Below are 25,151 nucleotides of genomic sequence, written 5' to 3' on the forward strand. Positions count from 1 at the left end.
TCTCACATCACAGTGATCTCTGCTAACACATCCATTGTCACATCCACTCTGCATAACCAACTGTTGCAAGCACGATTTACTTTGGTGGATGAAACAAGAAGAAAAATTGTGGAGCTACCCCTTCTCACCCTCTCAGCCCAAGGCTGTAGTGACCACGGATGTTTCCCTGATGGGGTGAGAGGGGTCATTTTCAGGGAAAGACAGTCCAAGGCACTTGGTCCCTTCTAGAGGTCAGTTTGCATATTAACGTCCTAGAACGGAGGGCAGTGCTCATAGTGTTGCAAGCTTTTCAATCCACCCTCCCTTCAGGGACAGTTGCTATTCAGTCAGACAACATGTCAGTGGTCTGGTACATCAACAAACAGGGGGGAACCAGATCCTAACCTTTATGTCAGGAAGCCCTGAGAGTTTGGCAATGGGCGATCGCTTCCAACCGCTTTCTGATAGCAGCGCACATCCTGGGGAATTCCAGCGTGATTGGGGAAAAACTGAGCAGATGCATTCTCCTGCCTTACGAGTGGTCTCTCAGTCCCATTGTGGTGGCGAAGATTTTTCGTCAGTGGGGTTAGCCTTGCTGCGATCTGTTCACCTCACCCACAAACCACAAGTGCAGCAGCTACTATGCCCTAATCCCCCTTCAGGGGGAGTAATCGAGAGATACTCTCCTACACGATTGGCCCCAGGGACTACTTTACGCCTTCCCACCAACTCCCCTAATTCCCCAGTTTTTGAAGAAAGCCCAACGGTTGAGAAGCAGTGATCCTCATTGCACCTTATTGGCCCCGTCAAGTCTGGTTTCCCTTTCTTTGGCCTCACCTGGTTCACCTTCCGTGGACTCTGGATCCAACTCCAGATCTGTTGTCTCACCCACAGGGACTAGTTCATCCCAATCTAAAACGTCTCAAGCTGACATCTTGGTTCCTCCACTTCCAGTAATTGCCAGGCAAAATAACCTATCTTCTTCAGCAAAATGAATCCTAGGGAGAAACACGGCAGAAATAATATAAAAACTTTAATACTGTTAGTGCTTTCACATCACAGACACTTCTTCAGACCATGAATGAAACAACATAAGCTAAAAATACTTTATATACTTCTTAACCTCTACCAAGTTGCTGTTAATTAATTGAGTAAATCTGTTTAGCTCTCAAGTTAGAGACAGCATATTAATAGGTACCTATCCAAAGACATACTGCAACTTGCTAACCCCAACAATTTAATACACAAACTGACTTTTCATCAGTGAAGTAAAAATCAATAAAACAAGTGCAGAGTTTTTAATAAAACAAACAATATAAGCAGATTTTATAAACGTCTTATTTTTATATAATAAATAACCTATCTTCCCCAGTACAAAAGATACTTTTAGCTTCTCGTAAACCGTCCACCAGGAAACTTTACCTGAATAAATGGAATAGATTTGTGTTTTGGTCTCGGGGGAAGAACAAACTGAGCCCTTTTCAGCTTCACTTGACAAGGTATTAGAATATCTATCAACCTTGTTCCAGTCTGGAGCCTCTGCCTCTACTGTTAGAGTTCATTTAGCTGCTATTTCAAATTTTCATAATGGTTTTGATGACCGTTCTTTGATGTCTCATCACCTTTGCAAAGCCTTTCTAAAGGGCGTTTTGCATTTGAAACCACCTTTTAAAGAGCCCACTGAGCCTTGGAATTTAATACTAGCCTTACAAAGTGTGGTCCATCAGCCCTTTGAACCAGCAGCCACATGTGATATTACATTTTTATCTTGGAAAACTTTATTCCTGATAGCCATCACGTCGGCCAGAAGAATATCAGAATTGCAGGCTTTGTGTGTGAAACATCCATATATCATTTTTCACAGAGAGAGAGCATCTCTTAGAACTAATCCCTCCTTTCTGCCTAAGTAGTATCAGACTCCAATATCAGTCAGTCTATAGACCTACCAGTTTTCTTCCCAAACTTTTCAAACAAGGGGGAATATTGCTTGCATTTGTTGGACATACACAGACAATTACATTTTTATCTGGATAGAACTAAATCATTTAGAAAATCAGACCAACTGTTTCTGTCTTTTTTAGGTACTAGATTGGACAAGCCAGTTTCAAAAGTTTATCAAAATGGTTGACAGATTGCATCGCTTTTGTTTATACTCAAAAAAGCTGGACTAGCCAACAAAGATTAAGGCACATTCTACTAGATCTGTTTCCACTTCAGTAACCTTTCATTCCAGAGCTTCTATGGATGGCATATGCGCAGCACAACTTGGGCTACCCCCCCCCATACCTTTATCACTCATTATGAATTAGATAAGGTCGCCAGGGGGAGAGCATCCTTTGGCTCTATGGTGCTCAGGAATGTCCTTCCCTAGGACCTTCCAAGGTTTAAAGTAGCTAGAGACTCTGTCCCAACAGTTCAAGAATGAATGAAGATTGACAACATCAGATAAAGAACCATAACGTTCCATCCCGTGTTTTCGATCTTCATTCATTCTTGACATCCCACCCTCCTTACCCCCCTCCAAAGACTCCTGGAGATTTGGAGATAGTCCTGGGATCCTGATAGGGTAGTTGTTCTGACAAAGCTGTCACTTTTTTCTCCATATTCTATGGGCAAGACTTGAGCTGAAGGGAAAGAAAAAGAGGCACTGTTGGTAGCCTTAGCTTGAGAATTTCTGGCTGGCGCGAGCTTGATAAAATGGCAGAGCCGGTAGCGAGGACAGAACCAAGACCCAGCAGTTCAAGAATGAATGAAGATCAATAACACAGATGGACCGTTATGGTAAGAACATAACTTCTTTTTTTCTGCCAAGTCAATGAGGACTGTGGGAGGAGGGCCAGCTTTGTATGAAAGCAGCTTATACTGTTGTCATTCTCTCAGCAGGGCTAGTGTGCATTTATTTGAAGTAAGCTTTGGGAGCTGTTTGTATGAAAACAGGTTGACAATGTGCCTGTTTTTGTAGAATGTATTTGACTTTGCCTCATTTTGATTTGTTCCTCATGAAATTGTGTTTTTCTGGCAAATCATTGAAGATTGTATTCACTAAATAATGACCTTCATTAGAGTTTGAGTTAATGTTTCTCAAAAGTGCATGCCAATGCAAAAATGTTTACTCTAGCAACTTTTAATATTTTTAACGGTAATATTTAGAGTTTATTCATTAACCCGCGGTGGTGATGCTGTGGTAACGTTGTCGCCTCACAGTAAGATGCTGTCCGGTTCGATTCTCAGCTAGAGCGTCTTCTGCGTGGAGACGTGTGAATGGGCATACCTTCGTTGAAGGTTGTGCATCAGGGCTGGTAACTCGGCACGTAAAAATCAACTACCAAGCATTAGCCGACCGGAGTTCCGCTGTGGCGACCCCTAACCGGGAAAAGCTGAAAGACACAAACAAAATTTACAATTTATTCATTATTCTAGGCCTGTGTCCCTCATTTTGTTTGGCTTTGTTCTAATTCTTGCTGCAAGAGATTGAAAGGCATGTTTTACAGCAGTCACTTGTGGCTTCATTTGCTTAGTGGATGTGAGGGGTGTCTGTGGCTGGATGAATGTAGCTTACCTTTGTGTAGTTCAGTCATTTTAAACAGTCCGGTTTTGCATGACTGGTTTGCATATATGTGAAATAATTTGTAATAACTGGAATACTGTGTATTTGTGTGAAACATAGCTAAAATACATTACTTTGTCAGAAACACTCAAATTTGAGGTGTGTGCAGTCAACCGTGAGGCTATGATTGCCGAGTATGGGAGTAGTCTGTAGATAAGAATGGTGTACCCTGCTTTCATGATCAAGTCACTAGTCTGGATTTGCAGCATTAGTGTGCATTTCTGTAAAGCATAGTGGAATACTTAACTGTGACAATTTTTGTATCTCACTTGGACACTTGAAAATTTGAGGTGTACACAGTCAAGCAGTTATAACTGATGAGTATGGACATTGATGGTTTATAATTATAGCAGGTTGAAAGGAAGATAAATACAAATGATGCATGCCCCCCCCCCAAAAAAAAAAAAGTATGTGTGTGGAGAGGGCCATTGTTTGAAAAATGCTCTGGGCCTAAGGTACTGCTAATCTGCTCTTGATGGTAAGCACCTTATGTAACTTTTTCATACTTTAATTACCTCAGAAGGGCAGCTAAAGTGCTAAAAGAAATCAGTTCTCAGAATGAAATGTATTCATAAACAGGCAGCACTAAATTAAATTAGATGATATTTATTGCTGGCGCTATAAAATAAAATATGTGATGGCAGTTGAGGAGAGAATTCTTGGCAGTGTGTACTGAGCTGGGTCCAGAAACACTTCAGTTGCTCAACATAGTAGTGAATGTCTGCTTGAAAAGGGTTGCACAAAATTTAAATGTGTCGGTTTAAATATATATATGGTCCTTATAATCGCTTGTCTAGTTTTGTTCCAGTGTTCCTGTTTTCTTTTGAAAAAGGAGATAAAGATGGTAGATGCATAGTAATGATCCATTAGATGTGCAGGCTGCTCTGAAAAAGTTATCTAGCCAAGCCTTTCTTTTAGTTTCTGAAATCAGTGTCAGTTGCTAGGTGATGTATGGGAATAAACATACAGCCATGCCTCTTAGCTGTTCCTGATTTTGTAGAACATCCCTGATTTTACTTCCTATTTTTGCCATATCTCTCATTAAATATTTGTTTTTCTATTAAACTACTGAGGATTGCAGGCAATCAGTAATGGCAGATATTAGAGTTGCATATTGTTCATAAATGCATGTTGATGTGAATCTTGTTCTGTTGACGTTTAAATAAATTAGAGTAATATTTAAAAATTGATCCTAATTTTGGGCCTTAGTCTCCCTACTCCATTATTTTTGGATTTGTCCAGAATTGTTGAGTACAAAAGCTGAGAGAGAGACAGTCTCATTCATTCATTTTACACACTGTGTATTATTCTCGTTGAAATTTGAAAGTCATGTACTTTATTCGTAAATGCATTAAAATGGTATTTTACTTACAGGATGATGTAGGATTAATACCACGAATATGTGAAGGTCTGTTCAATAGGATAGCTGGTAAACGAAGATGGGATGAGGCTTCTTTTCGTACAGAAGTAAGGTGAGTTTTTTGTGGTTTTCTATTGATTGTACAAGATAACAGTTATTCATATTCGTCCTTTTCCATATTTATTTATTTATTTATTTATTTATTTAAATTTGTTGACCGGGAGTGTCCGACTGGATGTGGGTCCATTTTCAGCGGAGGCCCGGGGAGAAAAGCTCCACAGTAAAATAAACAGACAGTCGTTACATTGGATTACATAGCGGTTAACAATTTAACATAGAAATTACTTACAACATATTTACAGATGAAGAACATAGTACATCAGTAGACAACTAGAATCTTTATCTGTGAAGTACATAACAGGCATTAACAAATGTAACAATGAGAAGTTCCTGCTGTATAATAAGTGCTGGCTTATGAGCATCTGAGCTTGCTATAATCAAGGTAGTTAGTGGAGGTGAAAGAAAGGTAGTAGTTGGATGGGGTGGATGATATTAGAGTGGGAGTTGCAAGGGCATAGCCAGCATGTTTTTAGGTGCGCTTTTAATAAGTTTTGAAGTTGGTGCATGATGGTACGGAGGTAGTTGTGGGTGGGAGTGAGTTCCATAATTTGGCTATGGCGCAAGAGAATAGTGCTTCACCAGCAGAGTTATTGGCTTTAGTGATCTGCAAGTGATTTTTGTTGCTGGATCTTAGTGGTCTGGTGGTGCGATAGGGTTGGAGTAGATTCTGGAGGGATGGGACATTTAGTGGATGGTTTACTAGATGTTCATCGTGCATACAGCTGCAGTCATAACAGATGGGTTCTCCTGCCGTCAGGCGGGTCCTCGGTCGGCCGAATTCCAAAGTCTAGGTCCGGCATCGGTTGTCGTCGCTTCTTCCCTGACGTCAGTGCGACAGGGGTATAAAAGAACCAGCCGACGCCATTTTCTTCAGTCTTTCTTGCCGCGCGGTGCCCGAAGCAGAAGCAGTTCGCAAGTGCTGGTCGGCCAGCTCCTGAGATTACGAAAAATTTGGAAACCGAAGTCTTCTTAAAAGCTGAGTACCCCGTTGGGGAAACTTTTCTTGCCTCAGACCGATGTCAGACAAAGTTAATAATTGTATTTCTTGTGGGAAGCAAATACCGCATAAGGATTTCCATTCCCTCTGTATACCTTGTTTAGGCCCAGACCACAACGTCTCGGTCTGTCACTTTTGTGCTACCTTCAACAAACGTACTATTAAGCGTCGGGTGGAGTTCGCCCAACATTTTTTTGGGAAAGCATTTAACTATACCATGTCGTCGGATACTCCGATTTTGTCTAAAAAACGCAAAGACAAGGACCGACACTCGAGGTCCGCGGCCTCTACCGACACCACGCCAAAGCCGACTACACATGGTCTGTTTCTCAGTGAGGCGCCTACACAGCTCCTGATTACCGACGACACATCTTTGGTGGTGTCTCCTGTACCCAAGGTCGCAGGCTTCTCGGCCCACACCCCGACTACAGATACCGAAGCCACTCTTGGCGTTGAAACACAGAATGTGGACAGGTCCACCTCCACTCAAGGTGTCTTCAGACCATCCTCCTCTTTCTCCATCAAGGCTTTCACCAAGTCTAAAGCAACCATGCACCCTAAGAGACCAGCTACACAGGGCCCATCTACAGGCCCCATGCCTAAGAAACAGATGCTTAAAATGGCTGAGGATTTAATTACTCTAATCAGAGGTTCTCAGCCACCTCCGGACAAAAGGCCCAGAGTGGAGGAAGATTCCCCCTCCTCTGATCAGGGCTCCATTATTTCAGAACACTCTGATGATCAGGAACAGTCTTACTCCCCTTTTGAAGACTCTGATGCAGAGGAGTCTATTCCTTCTGTATCCCCCCCTGAGGATTACTCATTTGGGGAAACTTTGCATACCTTAAGGGAACACTTCCACTGGGAAGGCCAGGATTATTCAGATTCCAAGAAAAGGCTCAGGGAATTTCATTTGTTACCCCAGCACAGGCCTCTGGCTATACCTCCTGTCTTGGACATCCTAGATGATGTTTACTCGGAGGCCTGCCTTAACCCGGACTCTCTACCTCCAGCTCCAGTTAAGCCTGACAGGTACTACAGGGTACCTGACTCACACCAATTTCTTTACAAAAGCCATGCTGCTGACCTAGAAACCATCTCACAGGGGCCCAAGGGAGTTGAGGCTTCCATTGCCAAAAATCCACTGCCTTCCGAGAGAGATTCCAGATCCTTAGAAAGGTGGGGAAAAAAGGTATATACCTCGGCTACCTTAACCATGAGAGCCTTAAACTGTCAGTTTCATATGCTAAAATACCAACAGTTTCTGTTATCTCAGTTGAAAAGTAAAATGTCACAACCTGAACAACCATACTTGAAGGAGTTGCAGGATTTAATGCATAGTGCAGAACAAGTGGGTAAACATACCTTACAAATGTGGTTTTGATGCTCTAGAGGCCTCATGTAGAGCTGCTGTTACAGGCTCAGTCATACGTAGGCATGCCTAGCTCAAGGAACAAGCCTTGCCTGATCATGTCAAAGCTAAATTACTAGACGCCCCTCTTCAAAAGGATGTACTATTTGGGGCAAATGCTGAGGGAGTATTACGGAAAATGGAGGAAAAGGCTAAATCAATGCAAACTGTGAAAGAATTTCTGCAGGTTCAACCCCCACGTTTTAGTAGAAATTGGCCTTCCAAAAACTGGTCCTTTCCTGCCACAGATAGACCCCAAAGAGGCAGATACAGGTGCCCGAGGGGCAGAGGACAATCACAAGGATCGTACAGAGGCAGACAATGGCAAGCTCCTACACAAAGAGGTGGTGAGGACAACTCACTATCTTTCAGAAAGCAGACCCAATGACTGTCCCCTTTGCAGGCCAACCAGGTCTCAAATGGCAGCCCCCTTAGGAGGAAAGCTGGCACTATTCTCAAAAAATTGGCATGTCACAAAGGTCAAATGGATCCTGGACATTATAAACAGAGGCTACAAATTCCATTTTCATACCCTTCCAAAAATGAGAGGCATGCCAAAACTGCCACACAATCAAAGGGCAGAGGCACAAAAGCAAATTTCAGATCTTATAAACATGAAAGCTATTCAAGGGGTACCTACACACGAACAAGGTCAAGGTTTTTATTCCAGGCTATTTCTGGTGCCAAGGAAGGGAAAAGATTGGAGACCTATTTTGGATCTTTCCATCCTAAACACATTCCTACTGCACCAAAATTCAAGATGCTCACTCTACAGCAACTTCTTCCCATGGTGGGCAAGGAGTCTTGGCTGGTAACATTGGACCTCAAGGAGGCATACCTGCATGTCCCAATCAGACAAAATTGCAGAAGATACCTCAGATTTCTTGCAGGTACAACCCATTATCAATTCTCTGCATTGCCGTTTGGCTTATCTACTGCGCCCAGAGTATTCACGAAATGCCTGGCATCAGTAATTGCCTACTGCAGACTTCAAGGGATACAAATATACCCTTATTTGGACGACTGCCTGATCCAAGCGGACAGCAAGCACATTCTTCTGAAACATCTGGCTTATGTAATAATGTTATTAAACTCTCTGGGATACACAGTCAACGAAGAGAAATCATGGCTAATACCCTCTTGGAATATAATTTTCCTGGGTGCCAATTTGTACACAAACACCCAGATGGCCTACCTCACGCCAGAGAAGCAGGGGCAACTAATTCAATATTTCAGAACACTGGCAAATTGCACCAGGCTGACTGCAAGGAAAATCCTGCAGGCTCTGGGATTCATGGCATCTTGCATCTTACTAATCCCATGTGCAAAGCTGCATATGAGAAAACTACAATGGTACCTAAAAAACATATGGTCTCAACACAGCCACAGTTTGGAAACAATAATACCACTAATTCCATGTCTGCAAAAGGAATTTCTGTGGTGGGCTCAAGCATGTCAAACAAACACAGGTCTTCCATTCAGCAAGCCTCAAGCAAATCAAGCCATCACAACAGACTCCTCGGACTACGCCTGGGGGGCGCACATGACAGACCGGTGCATTCAGGGCAAATGGTCCCAAAAAGAAAAGCACCTTCACATCAATCAAAATGAAATGCTAGCATTAATAAATGCTATTATAGCTTTCAAGGACCTTCTACAACCAAGTCAACTATTGATAAGAACGGACAACACCACAGTTATGTGGTACATAAACAAGCAGGGAGGAACACATTCTTATCCCCTATGCAGACTGGCCATGTCACTTTGGAACATGGCCATGGACTTACAAATGGAACTACAAGCACAGTACTTGCCAGGCAAGGAAAACACGCTGGCAGACAACCTAAGCAGGAATATGACAGATCCACACGAATGGAAGTTGCATCCAAAAGTTTTTACAGAAATAATACAAGAATGGGGATGGCCAGACATAGATCTCTTTGCCTCCCACAAAAATCATCAATTGACAAAATTCTGCTCGAGGATCTTCCATCCAAAGGCCTGGAGAGTGGACGCTCTCTCTTTCAGTTGGACATCAATGACAGTTTATGCCTTCCCGCCTCTTCCTCTGCTGCCCAAAGTCCTATTGAAGACCAGAGCAGACAGACCAAAGATGATCCTCATTGCTCCGGAATGGCCAAGGCAACACTGGTACCCACTCCTGAGGAGCCTGACGCATTCCCCTCCATGGACCCTGCCTCTAATGCCTCTTCTTCTGACTCAGCACAGCTTCAAAACTCTTCACAGTCAGCTAAAAACACTCAATCTAGCCGCATGGAAGATCCCTTAGCATCACAGCAAGCCCTACTCTCCAAGGAGGTGCAGGATGTCATTTTGGAGGCCAGAAGGCCATCAACTAGAAAAGCTTACTCTGCAAAATGTAAACGTTTTTGTGTCTGGAATGAGAAAAAGGGCCAGAACCCTGGAAAACTGAATTTACCTCAAATACTACAATATTTGGCTGAACTGCTAAGCAGTGGACTTTTGTTCTCCTCCATCAAAATCCATGCCTCAGCCATTTCTGCAGAATACAACACAGATCCTCCTTTATTCTCTCACCCTCTTTTAAGACAGTTCCTCAGAGGGGCTAAGAATTTAAGACCTCCAAGGAAACAACCAATACCTGCTTGGGATCTCAATTTCATTCTGGAAAAACTGACTTTGCCTCCTTTTGAGCCAGCTGCCTCATCAGATTTACAATATTTGTCCTGGAAAACAGCTTTCCTTCTGGCTATCACTTCAGCTCATAGAGTTTCAGAACTACAGGCTCTCATGGCTGTTCAGCCTTTTATCATCTTCCATCAGGACAGAGTTTCCTTACGAACCAACCCGTCCTTTATGCCTAAAGTGGTATCCAGGGTAGCTTTAAATCAGGCCATACATTTACCTACTTTTTATCCCAATCCTCAAAACAAAGGAGAGAGATTACTACATTCCTTGGACATCCACAGGCTACTGCGTTATTATTTGGACAGAACAAAACCTTTCAGAAAATCAGAACAGCTCTTTGTGGCCTATGCGGTAGGAGCTCAAGGAAAACCAATTTCCAAACAGACAATCTCAAAATGGATAGCCCATTGTATACGATTTTGCTATTCCTTTCATGGCAAAACTGTACCTACAGGCATTAGAACTCATTCCACCAGGGCCACAGCCACCTCTGCAGCCTTCCTCAGAGGAGTTCCTACCAAGGATATTTTGGAAGCAGCCACTTGGAGTTCTGTGCATACATTCTCCAAACACTACAACCTACCATTATACTCCAAATCTAGAGCAGGCTTTGCCACTGCAGTCTTGCAGGGCATTTTGGCTCCTCCTAGTTCCACCTAGTGCCTACCACCCCTTTCTTAGCTTTGGGATTCTACCCATCTGTTATGACTGCACCTGTATGCACGATGAACATAGTACAGTTTTGTACCTACCATAAATGTAGATGTTAGAGTGCTAATACAGCTGCAGTCCAGGTTTCCCTCCCTCCTTCCCCTATATGGGTATTCTTTTATGGTGTATTTGCTTGCAACTACTGTTTTTTGATTATATTGCATTGCATTACTACATAATTTTATGTATTGCCTTCCTTCTGGGGGCACCTGACATCTGGGGCAAGAAAAACTGAAGAAAATGGCGTTGGCTGGTTCTTTTATACCCCTGTTGCACTGACGTCAGGGAAGAAGTGACGACAACCGACGCCGGACCTAGACTTTGGAATTCGGCCGACCGAGGACCTGCCTGACGGCAGGAGAACCCATCTGTTATGACTGCAGCTGTATTAGCACTTGAACATCTACATTTATGGTAGGTACAAAACTGTACTTTTGTGGGCGAGTGAGAGTTGATGCCACTGAAGGAGGTGAGAGAGTTCAAGCCAGCCCAGTTCAGCAAGTGAGAGACAGTGGTGACTACGGTAGGATGCCCCTGTGGCGAATTTGGTGATTTTGTTGTAGCAGGTCTCTAGCTTGTTTAGATCACATTGCCTTAGGTTGGTATATACCGGAGAGGCATAAAGTAGGGTGGAGATAAGGTGGGAATTTGCTATTGAAAATTTTGCTGCTTTGGTGAGAAATTGTTTATTTCTGTATAATGCTCCTAGTTTTTTGTGGACTTTTTTTATGGTCATGAATATGTGAATGTCAAATTTTAGTTTATTGTCTATTTCCACTCCTAGCAATTTGGTGTGTTCAGTTGGGTATATAGTGGTGTTGTCTTTTTGCTGTGATGTTAAAGTGAGAGTTGTTTTGAGTATGTTTGGTGGGTTGGAAGATGAGTAGTTTAGTTTTGTTTGGGTTGAGTATTAATTGGGCATCGGATAACCATGTTTCAACAGAGGAAAAGGCTTCCTGTGTGACTTTTTGCAGTTTGGGTAGGGACTGGGCTGAGCAGATGATGGTGGAGTCATCTGCGTATTGGATGAGTGTGCCATGTTTGGTGGCAGAGGCTAGATTATTGGTGTAAACAGAGAAAAGTAGGGGTCCAAGGATGGATCCTTGGGGAACCCCTATGGAGACGGGTAGTTGGGGAGATATGTCATTCTGCCATAAAACAGATTGTTGGCGGTATGTTAACACATGTACTGCTGACCATTTTCAAAGAGAGACTGCTCCTTTATTAATTGTGGCTGTTATTGGTCCCTATACACAAAAGGAAGTTTTCTTGAAATTATAGTAGGGCCTGTCCATGAAATATATTTGGGTTAAGGTGTTTAATGGACAGTGGAGCAGCTGCTTCATGAATTTCAGTAAAACAAAATATAATTTTGTATGTCATTTATAACACTGTATGTTTTTGATGTTTTCTGCATTTGCTGCTCTGAAAAGTGACTGCCACAATTTTTTTTTATGCATACATGCATGCATGTTTACATTTTCTTAACAGGTAAATGGACTGATTAAGACATGATCCAATCCAACTGGCTAAATGTTTTGGAAATGTTGCATTTTGTTAATTTCTAATAGCCATTCTGGCATCAGTTTGGCCCTGCTTACATATGCCATGGTCTCTATATTGCTTCCAGAGTTTGTTATAAAAGGTACTGGGCAAGACACGTGGATTCTCCACCTTATTTAGCACATTGTTTGAGGTAACATTTAAAATAACACAAATATCACTTTTTTGAAAAATGTATATTTTTAAGTTCTGGCGTAAAAGTATGATTTGGAAATTTAGTTGGTTTACAAAACATGCTGGAGGGATAGGTTCCAGACCCAGAGACTCCCCAGAATCGGGAAAAGATTGCCCATACATGTCAAGCAGACCGCCTCTTTGGCCCTCTTCAAAAGGAACCTTGATGATTGGATGGGAGATGGGAAATTCACCCTGGGGTCCAGGGGAGTAAGTATTGTGGGAAGAAATAGCCAGGGTAATGTTATGGCTAGGCTAGTATAGGACCTAGGGCTGATAGCCTAGTACCAACATATGAACCTTCCAGTCAGGAAGCAATGAATACATGTGATTTTTGTGAACTAAATGGAAAAAACATTGAGCAGCGTAATGACTATGTAGGTTTGCTGGTGGTATTTTCCACTGTAACATCATAATCTCTGAAACCATTTGAAATTTTGTAGTAAAATTTTCAGGAAATGTATGCTTTTAAGTATTACGAGGTGCGGCTTTATCTTCATGCAATATGTCACAAAATATTGAGTTAACATTTGGGGAGACTAGTATAATTCCACTGTCAAAATGGTCCACATCTTGGAGAAATGAATAGGGATTTTACTTTTGGTGTAAATGCTAGTGCTGGCTTTTCCCACCACATGCAGAAACCATATTCCATCCTGTGATCTAAAATGAGTGTAATGCAGCTTTGGAAGATATTTACTGTGAAATATATGTGAAGTCTTATATTCACTACTGCTGTATAGAAGGCACAGTCTCTTTTACCTACTGGCATTAAAACTTTAAGTAATCACTCTTGGAGACTGATGTACATAAGCCACTTAAGTTTATCATGTCATCTTTAATGACTTAATGTGCATCTAAATTCTGAAATTAGATCTGCCACATGAAATGGTCATTACAAGGAGTTATACTGATGGCATATTTAAGTTGCCGGTTAAGGCCATTTTCCCTGTAGAAATATGTATTTAAGTAACACCAGCTCAGTAGAGATGATGTTCTTCGTCTTCCCTTGCTGCAGTCCTGACAATTGGGTATAGTCCGCGTCCCAGTCGGCCCGAATACCAGAGTATAAGGCTGACGTCGGTCATGGCGCCTTAGACTGACGTCAGTACGTCAGGGTACTAATGCGCATGACCGGCGTCATTTCCTCAGTCTTTTTTGCCGCATGGTCCGATGCAGAAGCAATTTTGCGAGTGCAGGTTGGCGTTCTGAGATTTTCCGAAACCGGAGTTTCAGACCGAGTACAGAGTTGGCTAAGTAACCCGGTTGGGGAACATTTTGGTTTTCTCTTGCCTCAGTATTTAACCGGATGTCAGAAAAAGTGAATAACTGTATTTCTTGTGGGAAGCAGATACCGCATAGGGATTATCATACATTGTGTATACCTTGTTTAGGGCCTGAGCACGGCGTTGTTGGTTGCCGCTCTTGTGCTAGATTTAACAAAGCACTATTAAGAGGAGGCTTGATTGTGCTAGGTTAGTGTTTGGGAAGCGTTGCAATTATACTATGCCGCCGGATGCTCCGGCCTGCTTCATCTAAGAAGCGCAAGGACAAAACAGTGAAGTCTAGGGGTGAGGAACCGGCAGTCCCGGACGTCGGTCCTTTAGAAGGCTCAGGGGAGCCAGAGGTTTTGCCAGGAGTCTCTATGGAGTCTCAGGCAGATACTTTACTGTTACAGGATGTGCCCTCTCAGGAGGTAGGCCAGGCTGAGGGGCTTCTCAGGTAACTGTTCTTCCCTCTCTTCCCAAGGTAGTTAGGGCCTCTCCTTCTGTTGCCAAAGCTTCTTTTAGAGGAAGGCCAAGTTCAGCTTCTGTGGGGGCTTCTCCTAACGTTTCGGGCTCTGTGCCTAAGAAACATATGCTTAAAATGGCAGAAGATTTGATTACTCTGATTAGAGGTTCTATGCCCCCACCTGATAAGAGGCCTAGGGTGGAACAGGAGTTTGATAGTTTTGAACAGTGTTCACAGGCTTCAGAGTCTTCTGTGGAAGACTTGCAAGAGTTTCCTACTTATTCTGATTCTGATGTGGATGATTCCACTCCTTCAGCTTCTCCTCCTGAGGATTTTTCATTTTCAGAGACTCTTCCTCCATGAGGGAGCACTTTAAATGGGAAGGCCAAGATTACTCTGACTCCAGAAAAGGCTTAGGGAATTCTTGTTTTGCCCCAGCATAGGCCCTTAGCTATTCCTCCTGTGTTGAATGTGGTGGAGGATGTTTTGCAGAGGCTTCTCTGAACCCTGATTCCTTGCCTCCTGCTCCTGTTAAGCCTGATAGGTATTATAGGGTGCCCGAAGCTCATAAGTATTTGTTTAAGAGTCCCAGGGCGGACCCAGAAACTGTTTCTCAGGGGCCTAAAGGTGTTAAAGCTTCTGTGGTTAAAAATCCTGTACCCTCTGATAAAGAGGCAAGGGCTTTGGATAGGTGGGGTAAGAAAGTATATACTTCTTCCACTCTAGCCATGAGGGTTGAATTGTCAATTTCATATGCTGAAATATCAGAATTATCTCCTTTCACAATTAAAATCTAAGGTGGATGCTTTGGCGGAAGGTATTGAGTGTAAAGAATTGCTGGATTTGGTTCATGTGTCTGAACAAGTGGGTAAGCATTCTTTGCAGTGTGGTTTTGATGCTGTTCAGGCCTCCTCGAGGGTGGCTGCTACTAGTTCTGTTCTTCGCAGACATGCATGGTTGAAGGATCAGAATTTAGCTGAGCATGTTAAGACCAGGATTTTGGATGCTCCTTTACAGTCTGATGTGTTGTTTGGACCGCCTGTGGAAGCAGTTTTAAAGAAAATGGAGGACAAAGCTAAGTCTATGCAGACTGTTAAAGATTTTTTGCAGGTGCAGCCTCCGAAGTTTAGTAGAAATTGGCCTGCTAAGGGGTGGACATATCCTGCTTATGGTTCCCAGTCTAGGGGTAGATCTAGACGTGGTAGGGGCAGGGCTCAAGGTTCGTTTAGGCCTAGATCAGACAGTTCACCTGCTCAGACTTCTGGTGAGGGCAGGGGTCAGTCCTTTCGTAAGCAGAACCAATGACCTGCCTTTTCAGCTGCCAGTGGACTCTCGTCTGGCAGCTCCTTTGGGAGGAAGATTGTCTCTTTTCAAAGAAAATTGGGATTTAATCACTCAAGACAGATGGGTGCTGGATATCATTCATCACGGGTACAGATTTTATTTCCACACAATGCCCCTTTCAAAGGCATGCCAGATGTTCCTCCTCCACAAAGAAAAGAGGCTCACAAGCAAGTTTCTCAGTTACTCCAGATAGGGGCTATTCAGCCAGTCCCTGTGTCAGAAAGGGGCTTGGATTTTATTCTCGCCTGTTCCTAGTGCCAAAGAAGGGGAACACGTGGAGACCAATTTTGGATTTATCTATCCTCAACACTTATCTGGACATTCCCAAGTTCAAGATGTTGACGTTACAGCAACTGTTACCTCTGCTGGGCAAGGATCACTGGATGGTAACTTTGGATCTCAAGGAAGCTTACCTTCATGTGCCCATAAGGCTAAGTTGCAGAAAGTATCTGCGGTTTCGAACTGGAGATTTTCATTATCAGTTCTCTGCATTGCCCTTTGGCTTATCTACTGCCCAGAGTATTCACAAAGGTTCTGGCTCCAGTGATAGCTTACTTCAGGCTTCAAGGCATTCAAATTTATCCCTACTTGGACGACTGCCTGATTCTGGCTCAAGAAAAGGAACACCTTCTACAGCATCTGGAATATGTCATAGCAGTGCTAAGATGCCTAGGGTATTCTGTGAACGAAATAAAGTCCAGTCTAGTACCCTCTCAAGACATGTGCTTTCTGGGTGTGAGACTGAATACAGCAGCCCAGATGGCCTTTTAACCCCGGACAAACAAAAGAGTCTGTCACTTTACTTCCATCAACTATCTCATCAGTCCGTGCTGACTGCAAGGACAGTCCTTCAAGCATTAGGGTTCATGGCATCTTGTATTCTGGTGCTTCCCAATGCCAAACTGCATATGAGGAAGCTGCAATGGTATCTCAAAATGTATGGACACAGCACTGCCAAGATTTGGACACTGTCATTCAAATAATACCTTGCCTTCAAAAGGAATTCTTGTGGTGGGCTCAGGAATGTCACCTAAACAAGGGACTCTCTGTGACCCGCCAGAGGCGAGTCAGATTTTAACGACAGATGCCTCGGACACTGCTTGGGAGCTCATCTAAATGGAAAGTGGATACAAGACAAGTGGCCTGCCAGACTACAGCATCTACATATCAACATGAAGGAGATGTTAGCAGTCCAGTTTGCATTGATGGCGTTCAAGGAGTTACTTCTTCCAGGGCAGGTGTTGATTCTGACAGACAACACAACTGTCATGTGGTACATCAACAAGCAAGGGGAACACATTCTTATCCTCTATGCAGGCAAGCAATGATTTTATGGGAGACTGCGTTAAGCCTGCAACTGACTCTTCAGGCAAGGTTTCTGCCAGGAGCACAGAACTCCCTAGCAGATGTATTAAGCAGACAAATCATGGATCCCCACGAGTGGAAACTGGATCTTCATGTATTTCAGAAATTGACAGTGTCATGGGGAACTCCAGACATAGATCTGTTCGCTTCTCCACTAAACCACCAGCTGCCAAAGTATTGCACAAAGGGGTTTCATCACACAGCTTGGAAAGTGGATGCTCTGTCTTTCAGTTGGAAAAACCTTCATGTCTATGCCTTTCCACCTCTACCTCTTCTTCCAAAGGTATTACTAAAGGTCAGACAGGACAGGCCAAGGATGATTTTGATAGCTCCAGATTGGCCTCGCAACACTGGTACCCACTTCTAAGGAGTCTTGTAAAGAAGCCTCCATGGCCTTTACCTCTGATTCCTCATCTGTTATCTCAGAAGGACGGTCATCTGCTCAATGTCAAGCTTCATTCTCTTCATCTCACAGCTTGGCATATTCTGTGTTGAAACATGGTAGGTCTCAGCTTCCTCAACAAGTTTTAAATGTGATTATGGAAGCTAGAAGGCCTAGTACTAGGAGAGTGTACAGAAAATGGAAGAGATTTTTATTTTGGAGTACAGCAAAGAATTTGGAGATTTCAGAGCCTAATTTGAGTGTGGCTCTTCAATATCTTACTGAGTTATTGGACAAAGGTTTGTCTTCTCTTCCATAAAGATTCATGCTGCAGCAATTTCAGCTCACTATGATTGTGACCCACCTTTGTTTTCGCATCCTTTGTTCAAGCAGTTTCTTAGAGGGGCAAAGAATATAAGACCCCCACGTAGAGCTCCTACTCCTGCTTGGGATCTCAATTTTGTGTTGGAAAACTTACTCTACAACCTTTTGAGCCTGCAGCTACTGCTGAATTGAAATATTTGTCATGGAAGACTGCTTTTCTGTTGGCTATTACTTCTGCAAGAAGGGTGTCTGAGTTGCAGGCCCTTATGGCAGTAGAGCCCTTTTTGATTTTCCATAAGGACAGGGTATCATTGCGTACTAATCCTTCCTTTATGCCTAAGGTGGTTTCTAGTGTGGCTTTAAACCAAACTATTCATTTGCCTACGTTTTTGCAGATCCTCAAAATAAAGGGGAAAAGATTTTGCACACTTTAGATGTACACAGGCAATTGCGTTATTATTTGAGCAGGACTAAAGATTTTAGGCAGTCTCAGCAGTTACTTGTTTCTTTTGCTTTAAGTTCACAGGGCAAGCCTGTGTCAAAACAAACTATTTCTAGGTGGATTGGCTTTTGCATTGCATTTTGTTATTCCCATCATGGCAAAGAGGTTCCAGCTGGGATTAGGCCTCATTCCACTAGGGCTACTGCCACTTCAACAGCATTTCTAAGGGGTGGCAACTAAGGATATTCTGGAAGCAGCTACTTGGAGTTCAGTGCATACTTTCTCTAGGCATTATCACCTGCCTGTATACTCTAAGACTAGAGCTGGTTTTGCCACAGCTGTTTTACAAGGCATGTTGTCAGCTCCTGCTACTTTATAATTTGCCAGCCTCCTTACCTCTGCTTTGGGATTCTACCCAATTGTCAGGACTGCAGCAAGGGAAGGCGAAGAACATAGTACAGTTTTGTACCTACCATAAATGTAGATGTTCGAGGATTCCCTTGCTGCAGTCCAATTTACCTCCCTCCTTCCCTCTGTGTTTCAGGGTGGTTGTGTAGGTGAGTTTACATGCTTATATTTTTGTATATATTACTGTATATATTGTACATGTTTTTGGTGCAGGTTGTTTTGGGACTTGTCTTTTGGCTCTTCTGACATCTGGGGCAAGAAAAGACTGAGGAAATGACGCCGGTCATGCGCATTAGTACCCTGACGTACTGACGTCAGTCTAAGGCGCCATGACCGACGTCAGCCTTATACTCTGGTATTCGGGCCGACTGGGACGCGGACTATACCCAATTGTCAGGACTGCAGCAAGGGAATCCTCGAACATCTACATTTATGGTAGGTACAAAACTGTACTTTTTCTGGACCTGTTGCATTCTTAACCCTGGACAGACATTAGATACCCACAGTTAACATAAGTCAGACATAATGCATCTTTGCACCCTAATGGTCTGATGATTATATAGCCATATGTTGGTGGTTTCTACCAATGTATATGTTTGTATTTCTGAAACAGCTTGGCATTTGCTTGTAGCATGTCTGGGCAACATAGTTGGATAGTAAGTTGTAAACTACATCTAGGTTGTGCTTTTTTTAAGAGTAGAATTAATGGGACAAGTACTCCCATGCCAGGAAACTTATGTACAAGCTTGCATTTTATTTTCAAGCTGCCAAATTTTAATGATTGAAAAGTTTTATTAGGTATACCATGCAACTGTAATAAGACAATTAATTCTGAAAGCCAAAATAATAGTTTTATCTTTGTTTCTGTAACAAAATACCACAAAAACATTTTTAGCTTTTTGTTCATTTTACATGCAGACTGTCCCCTGTAAAATCCCTTACTGGTGTAGGGTACACCTCCTTTGATTGAAAGTAATTAACATAATTTGACTACAGAAAAAAACTAGCTGTGATTGTTTTTTATGGGAATCGTTTCATATTCCCTGTACAGCATATTTCCACTTCTTGACTGGATACATCTCCAACATTTGAGTGTAAGTAAAAGAAATTAATCACATGGTGATGTATTTTAACTTGTTTTGTATATATCCTATCCACGAAAGTCCATACCCATGATCATTTAACTGTGAAGTGACTATATGTCATGTGTCTTCACAGAGAGACTGCAGCCCCCAGAGAATCACCCCTTTGTGGCTGGGGTATCTGTCTTATATTTTACAGTGTGCAGATAAAGAAAATTCTACCTATAGTGATGTATTTTGTCTTGAATTACAGACTTACATACACACAGACTGACATTCTAAATTCAAATATGTTTAACTAAAATAATGTTCTTTCACGCACACATAAAATGCCACCCTGTTCGTTTACTGTTGACTGGATACCCTTCATTTTTCCCACAATGATAAAATCTCTGTATTCAGCTCTGCATCACTTACCAACATTACTCAACTGATACAAAACCAGAGTTATATTATTGTGATCATGTGAAATTAGGTCATTGGATTTCATTTACATTTTGGCCTGTTGGAAAATAACATTGTTTTTGTCCGGGTACAAGTTGGATGTTTTCTGCAGTCAAGTGCAAGACATTCTGCTTTAGTAATATATTTCATCATGGAATACACACCCACACTCGTACACACACAGCCCCTGATAATGCATGTCCATTAGAGTTATTTGACAAGCATACTAACACTGCTCTACTCGTAGTTATCACTTCATACCTAGTGTATCGTAGTGAAATTTTTAGATCTGTCCCTTAAAAAAAATCCTATAGGTGAAGCCATTGAGGGGTAGAAGAACTGTCAAGTTAAAGCCTCTTTCACTTCCTCAAAAAAAAAAAAAAAGTGCTGCTTTGGTCCTGGTTGTGGTGCCCGATATTGCCTGGCACCACTAGAGAGGAGGAGGTTTTAAGTGTAACTAGTTTCCAGAGGACACTGTCTTTTTTTTTTTTTTTTTTGAGAACTCATTTAATGAGATGGCCTGTATGTGAAGCCGCAGTTGTATTTTTTGTACAAAAGGACAACAGAAGCTGAAAACAGAAGCATTTGCCTTTCACTTTAGTGGATGTAGAGTATCACAACTGGGAGCCTGAACCATAGAAGCTGCACTGGTGGGCAGCTAATACCCATGTAAGGGCCTGTCCAAGAAAGTTACAGTAGTGAGAGTCTGATGCCCAGGTAAAGGCCTGTCTAAGAGAATTTTGCATATGAGATCCTGATACTGAAGCAAGGGCCTCTCCAAGCCCATGAAGGCCAAGGGGCCTGAAAGATATGAACCCTGAAGCAAGTTCAGAGATATGGGCAAGGACGGTCTGTACGGTAGATGTAAATGAGACTGAAGAAACCTGCGAGTTATTGACCTTCAATGAACTGTTTAAGTTCTGTTAAGTTTGTAGATTATTGGCTATCTAAAAACATCTGAGTCATCAAACTTGTATATGGATGTGGCAAGGTTACTTTAGTTAAAGGCATGATTTAATTTGTGAAAGCAGTCTGTGTGTGTTTTGTGAAAGTTGAGGATTTGTGATGCATTTGGTTTATGCAGTGAAAAGAAAGTAGTAGAAGGTGGGAAATGCATGCCATGTTAGTAAATTTCATCAGTGTGCTTATTGAGGGTCTGCTGAGGATATGTTATGTTCCCCAGCCCCAGGAGTTTTGCAGTCTCGCATACCTGTCAGCTATCTGTTAAGTCATCTGAACTGTGCTGTCTAAAATTGTATCTGATCATAGTCGATACATATGTATAATGCATACACACACACGGTTTACTATGGTAATGTTGAAGTTTGTTTGGTTGAACCCACTTCAGTCGAAGTCCAGAGGTGAAACGGCAACAATGTTGAACCCGACATTGTCGAAGTACGACTCTTGCCCCTATCTCAGTACATTTTAAAGCCCATTTTGAGGTCGAAGACGAGTCGTATTTCGACAGTTGGAATTCTGTAGTCATTTTGGATACGTGGGTTGACGATCCCATCATTCAGTCGGGTCCAGTTGGACCATACCATAGTAAACACACACACACACACACACACACACACACACACACACACACACACACAGGGAGATGTGAAGTTTATCGAGTCATAATTCACTGAATTTGTAACTCAGCATAAAAGTTTTGAATGCTGTTTGTTGATTGAAGGATGGCATTAACAGACTTGTCACTCCCCTGTAGGGCACAGCTTCTCTCTTGCTTCCCTTGTGTGCGAATGTGTATTATAGTGGTGGTGGACTTAGTCTTTCTGCAGAAACCATGGTAGCACTTGTGTCTTGGAACTGTGCAGGGTTGTTTCACTGGATATGCAATGCATTTGCTTCAGTGAGTAGCAACTGGAAACAGTGTAGTTCTTATATGCTTATACATACACAGACACACAGACAGTGAACCACACATTCATGTGTGTGTGTATGTATATATGTATATATACATATGTGTGTATACATATCTTGTGTGTGTGTGTGTGTGTGTGTGTGTGTGTGTGTGTGTGTGTGTATTTATTTATTTTATTTGTTTTACATTTAGTAACTGGGAAAGTCCAACTGGACACAAGTCCTTTTTCAATGGAGGCCCAGGGTGAAAGGCTCCCATTACATCACAGGGTAAAGTTCAACAAATGACAAGGATTACATATACTTAAGTACAAAGTATAACAAAATTAAGCTATGGTTATTCAGTGAGCAGTGCCTCAGTAGAAATAATCAGAATGATACAATAATATATAGTATTCTTAATTATCATAATTTGAAAGTGTGAGAGGAGATGAGAAAGAAGAGTGATGCTAGAGAAGTGAGACTAACAAGAATAAGAGAAGTCTAGAGAATGAATATGAGGGAGGAGTTTTGACTAGCCGTGAGCCAGGATAAGATGGAGTAGGATTAGCCTGGGGTGTCCCAGTGGCAAACCCAATTAGTTTGTGTGTTTTAAGAAATATCTTGAATTGAGATAAGGGTTTTGCAGCTGTTATGTTAGTGGGCAGAGAGTTCCATTTATTAGTGATATAGTTAGAATAGAGAGAGGCCCCTGCAGCGTTATTGGATTTAGTGACATGAAGAAGCTGTTTATTGTTGGTGCATAGAACCCTTGTACTGGTGTTCGATGCAGGTTTTTTTCCAGGTAGTAGAATATTTTCTAAGTTAGTATGAGATGGTTGTAGAGAAGGAGATGGGAGAGTTCAAGCCAGCTGAATTCTTTAAGGGCTGAGCAGTGGTGAGTTTTATAAGGGCTGTTGGTGGCGAATCATGCAATTTTGCTAAAGCAGGTGTGAAGTTTGGATGTCTGATTTTCTGAGATTGGTGAGGATGGGAGAGACATAGAGAAATGTGTAGATGAATTAGGTTTGTGCTATTTTAGCCTTGGTGCTGTTTGTGAGGAATGTTTTGTTTCTGTATAATCCCCCAGTTTTTTGTGTACTTTCTTTATGGTGAATGAGATGCGAGTATCAAATTTCATGTTGCAGTCAATTTCTACACCTAGGAGTTTGGTGTGTGTGACTGGAGAAATGGTTGTTTTGTTGTTGGAAAGGATAGTAAATGAGGGTGGAGGAGGAGATGAGTGATTAGTAGGGCGGAAACTGAGAAGATTGGTTTTCTTGGAGTTAAGTATTAATTGGGAGCTGGTAAGCCATTTTTCCATGGAGTGGAAGGAGATTTGTGTTTGGGCTTGCAGTTCTTGGAGGGAAGGAGAAGAGCAGATTAGTGTTGTTATCCACATATTAGATGACTGAGGCTTCTAGAGTAGCAGTATGGAGTTTTATAGTGAAGATTGAAAAGAGTAACGGTCCAAGGATGGAGTCTTGGGGCACTCCTAGAGTGACAGATAATCGAGGAGAGTGTTCTTGTTTCCAGTGAACTGCTTGCTGGCTACCTGTTGAGCTTTGGAACCAGGACATGGTAATCTTACTAAGATTTAGTTCAGAAAGTGAGTTAATCAGCTTGTTATGGTTGACCATATCAAAAGCCTTGGAGAGGTCAAAACACGGCAGAGACATCATTGCCATTATTTTTGTGGTTATTAACTGTGTGGGTGAATGACATAAGTGCAGTTGTGGTGCTGTGGTAGGGCCTGAAGCCATGTTGAGTGTTTGTGAGTGTTGAGGTAGTCCATGAGTAAAGTGCACATCTTTCTAATATTTTGGACAGAGGTGAGAGTATTGCTATGGGGTGATACTTAGTTAACTCTTTTGAGTTACCCCCTTTGTGGAGAGGTATAATGTATGAAAGTGTCCAGATTTCTGGAACAAAATTTTCAGATTATGAATGGTTGATAAGAATGGACACAGGATAAGCAAGGGCATCAGCAGCTATCTTCAGGAATTCTGCAGCTAAGGTGGTAGGTTTTAGTTTTGTTAGTAGTTTCTTAATAATGTCAGTAGAGACATGGAATGTTAAGCCTTCGATATTCATTATGGTACCTGGGTAGCTGGTTTGGGGGAGAGCAGTATTGTGCATTAGCAAGAGCAAGAATGGATTCGGTGAAAATTGTGTTAAAACATGTGGCAGCATTAGGGGAGTTATCAGTAATGGTAGGAGTGGGAGTTACTGATTTTCCAGAATGGAGAATGTTATTAATAGCGGTCCAGAATTTTTGGGGGTTGTTTTGGTATTTGGCTTGTATATTATGGTAGAAGTTAATTTTGTCAAATTTAACATTTTTTTTGATTTATAGAGTTCAGGATATACCTGCTTGTCTGTATGGGAACAGGTTTTGTGCCAGTGGGTCCAGGCCTTATCTTTGGATTTTAGTGGAGACCTAGTCTCTTTACTCATCCAGGGAGCATGGTTGGATTTTACCCTGATGTTTCTGGGAGGGGCTTGGGAGTTTAGGATGTCTAAGAAGGCAGACTTGAAGTATTGTACAGCTTCATTAAGGTTGAGGCTGTTAAGGGGAGACCATTTACAAGTTTTTAGCGCATTAATAAAGGTGGCTTGGTTGAAGGTTTTCTTGTTTCTTATTGTCTGGTAAATGGTGGGCTTCTCTTGACTGGCGCGATGTTGTATTGCAAAAGTTGGGAGGTAGTCACTTAGGCTGTGAGGGAGGCATCCAGATTGACTGATTAATGTTGGCCTGTTTGTCAGAATCCAGTCAAGTATTGACTGTCATTTGGTAGTTTTGTCAATTCTAGTGGGATATTGGTTGAGGTGGGAAAAGCCATAGAAGTTAGTGAAGTTGGTGAGGGAGTAAGAGTTGCAGGTTAACCAATCGATGTTTAAGTCACCTAAGATGATAGTTTCATGTTGGAGGCTCTCAGATGCCCAGTGAAGTAGGGTCTCCAGTATGGGAGTGTTGTTCCCAGGAGGTATATAGCAGCTGATTATCATGATACTTTTCTTGGGTTAAGAATTAGTTTCACCATTATAATGTCTGTATTTACATTTTCTAAGTTTAGTTGATTTTGAAATGGTATAGCTACACCTCCTTTCTTGGATGTACAATCATTTTGTGTGATATTATAGCTAGGTGGTAGAATTATATTATTGGAGGGGCTGGGTTTAAGC

The 25,151-nt window shown here is 42.2% G+C and overlaps 1 protein-coding gene across 1 annotated transcript in view; it reads left to right on the top strand.

Annotated features, from left to right (window-relative positions):
- The window catches only part of KIF16B (kinesin family member 16B), a 3,706,250-nt gene that overhangs the window by 892,410 nt on the left and 2,788,689 nt on the right, over positions 1-25,151 (top strand). Inside the window, exon 5 of the mRNA XM_044056090.1 lies at positions 4,961-5,058. Within this exon, the coding sequence (XP_043912025.1) occupies positions 4,961-5,058 (98 nt within the window). The remainder of the gene's footprint in view (positions 1-4,960; positions 5,059-25,151) is intronic.

This window comes from Protopterus annectens, chromosome 1.part2 (assembly GCF_019279795.1).
Source record: "Protopterus annectens isolate FY-2018-M chromosome 1.part2, PAN1.0, whole genome shotgun sequence".
NCBI lineage: Eukaryota > Metazoa > Chordata > Ceratodontiformes > Protopteridae > Protopterus > Protopterus annectens.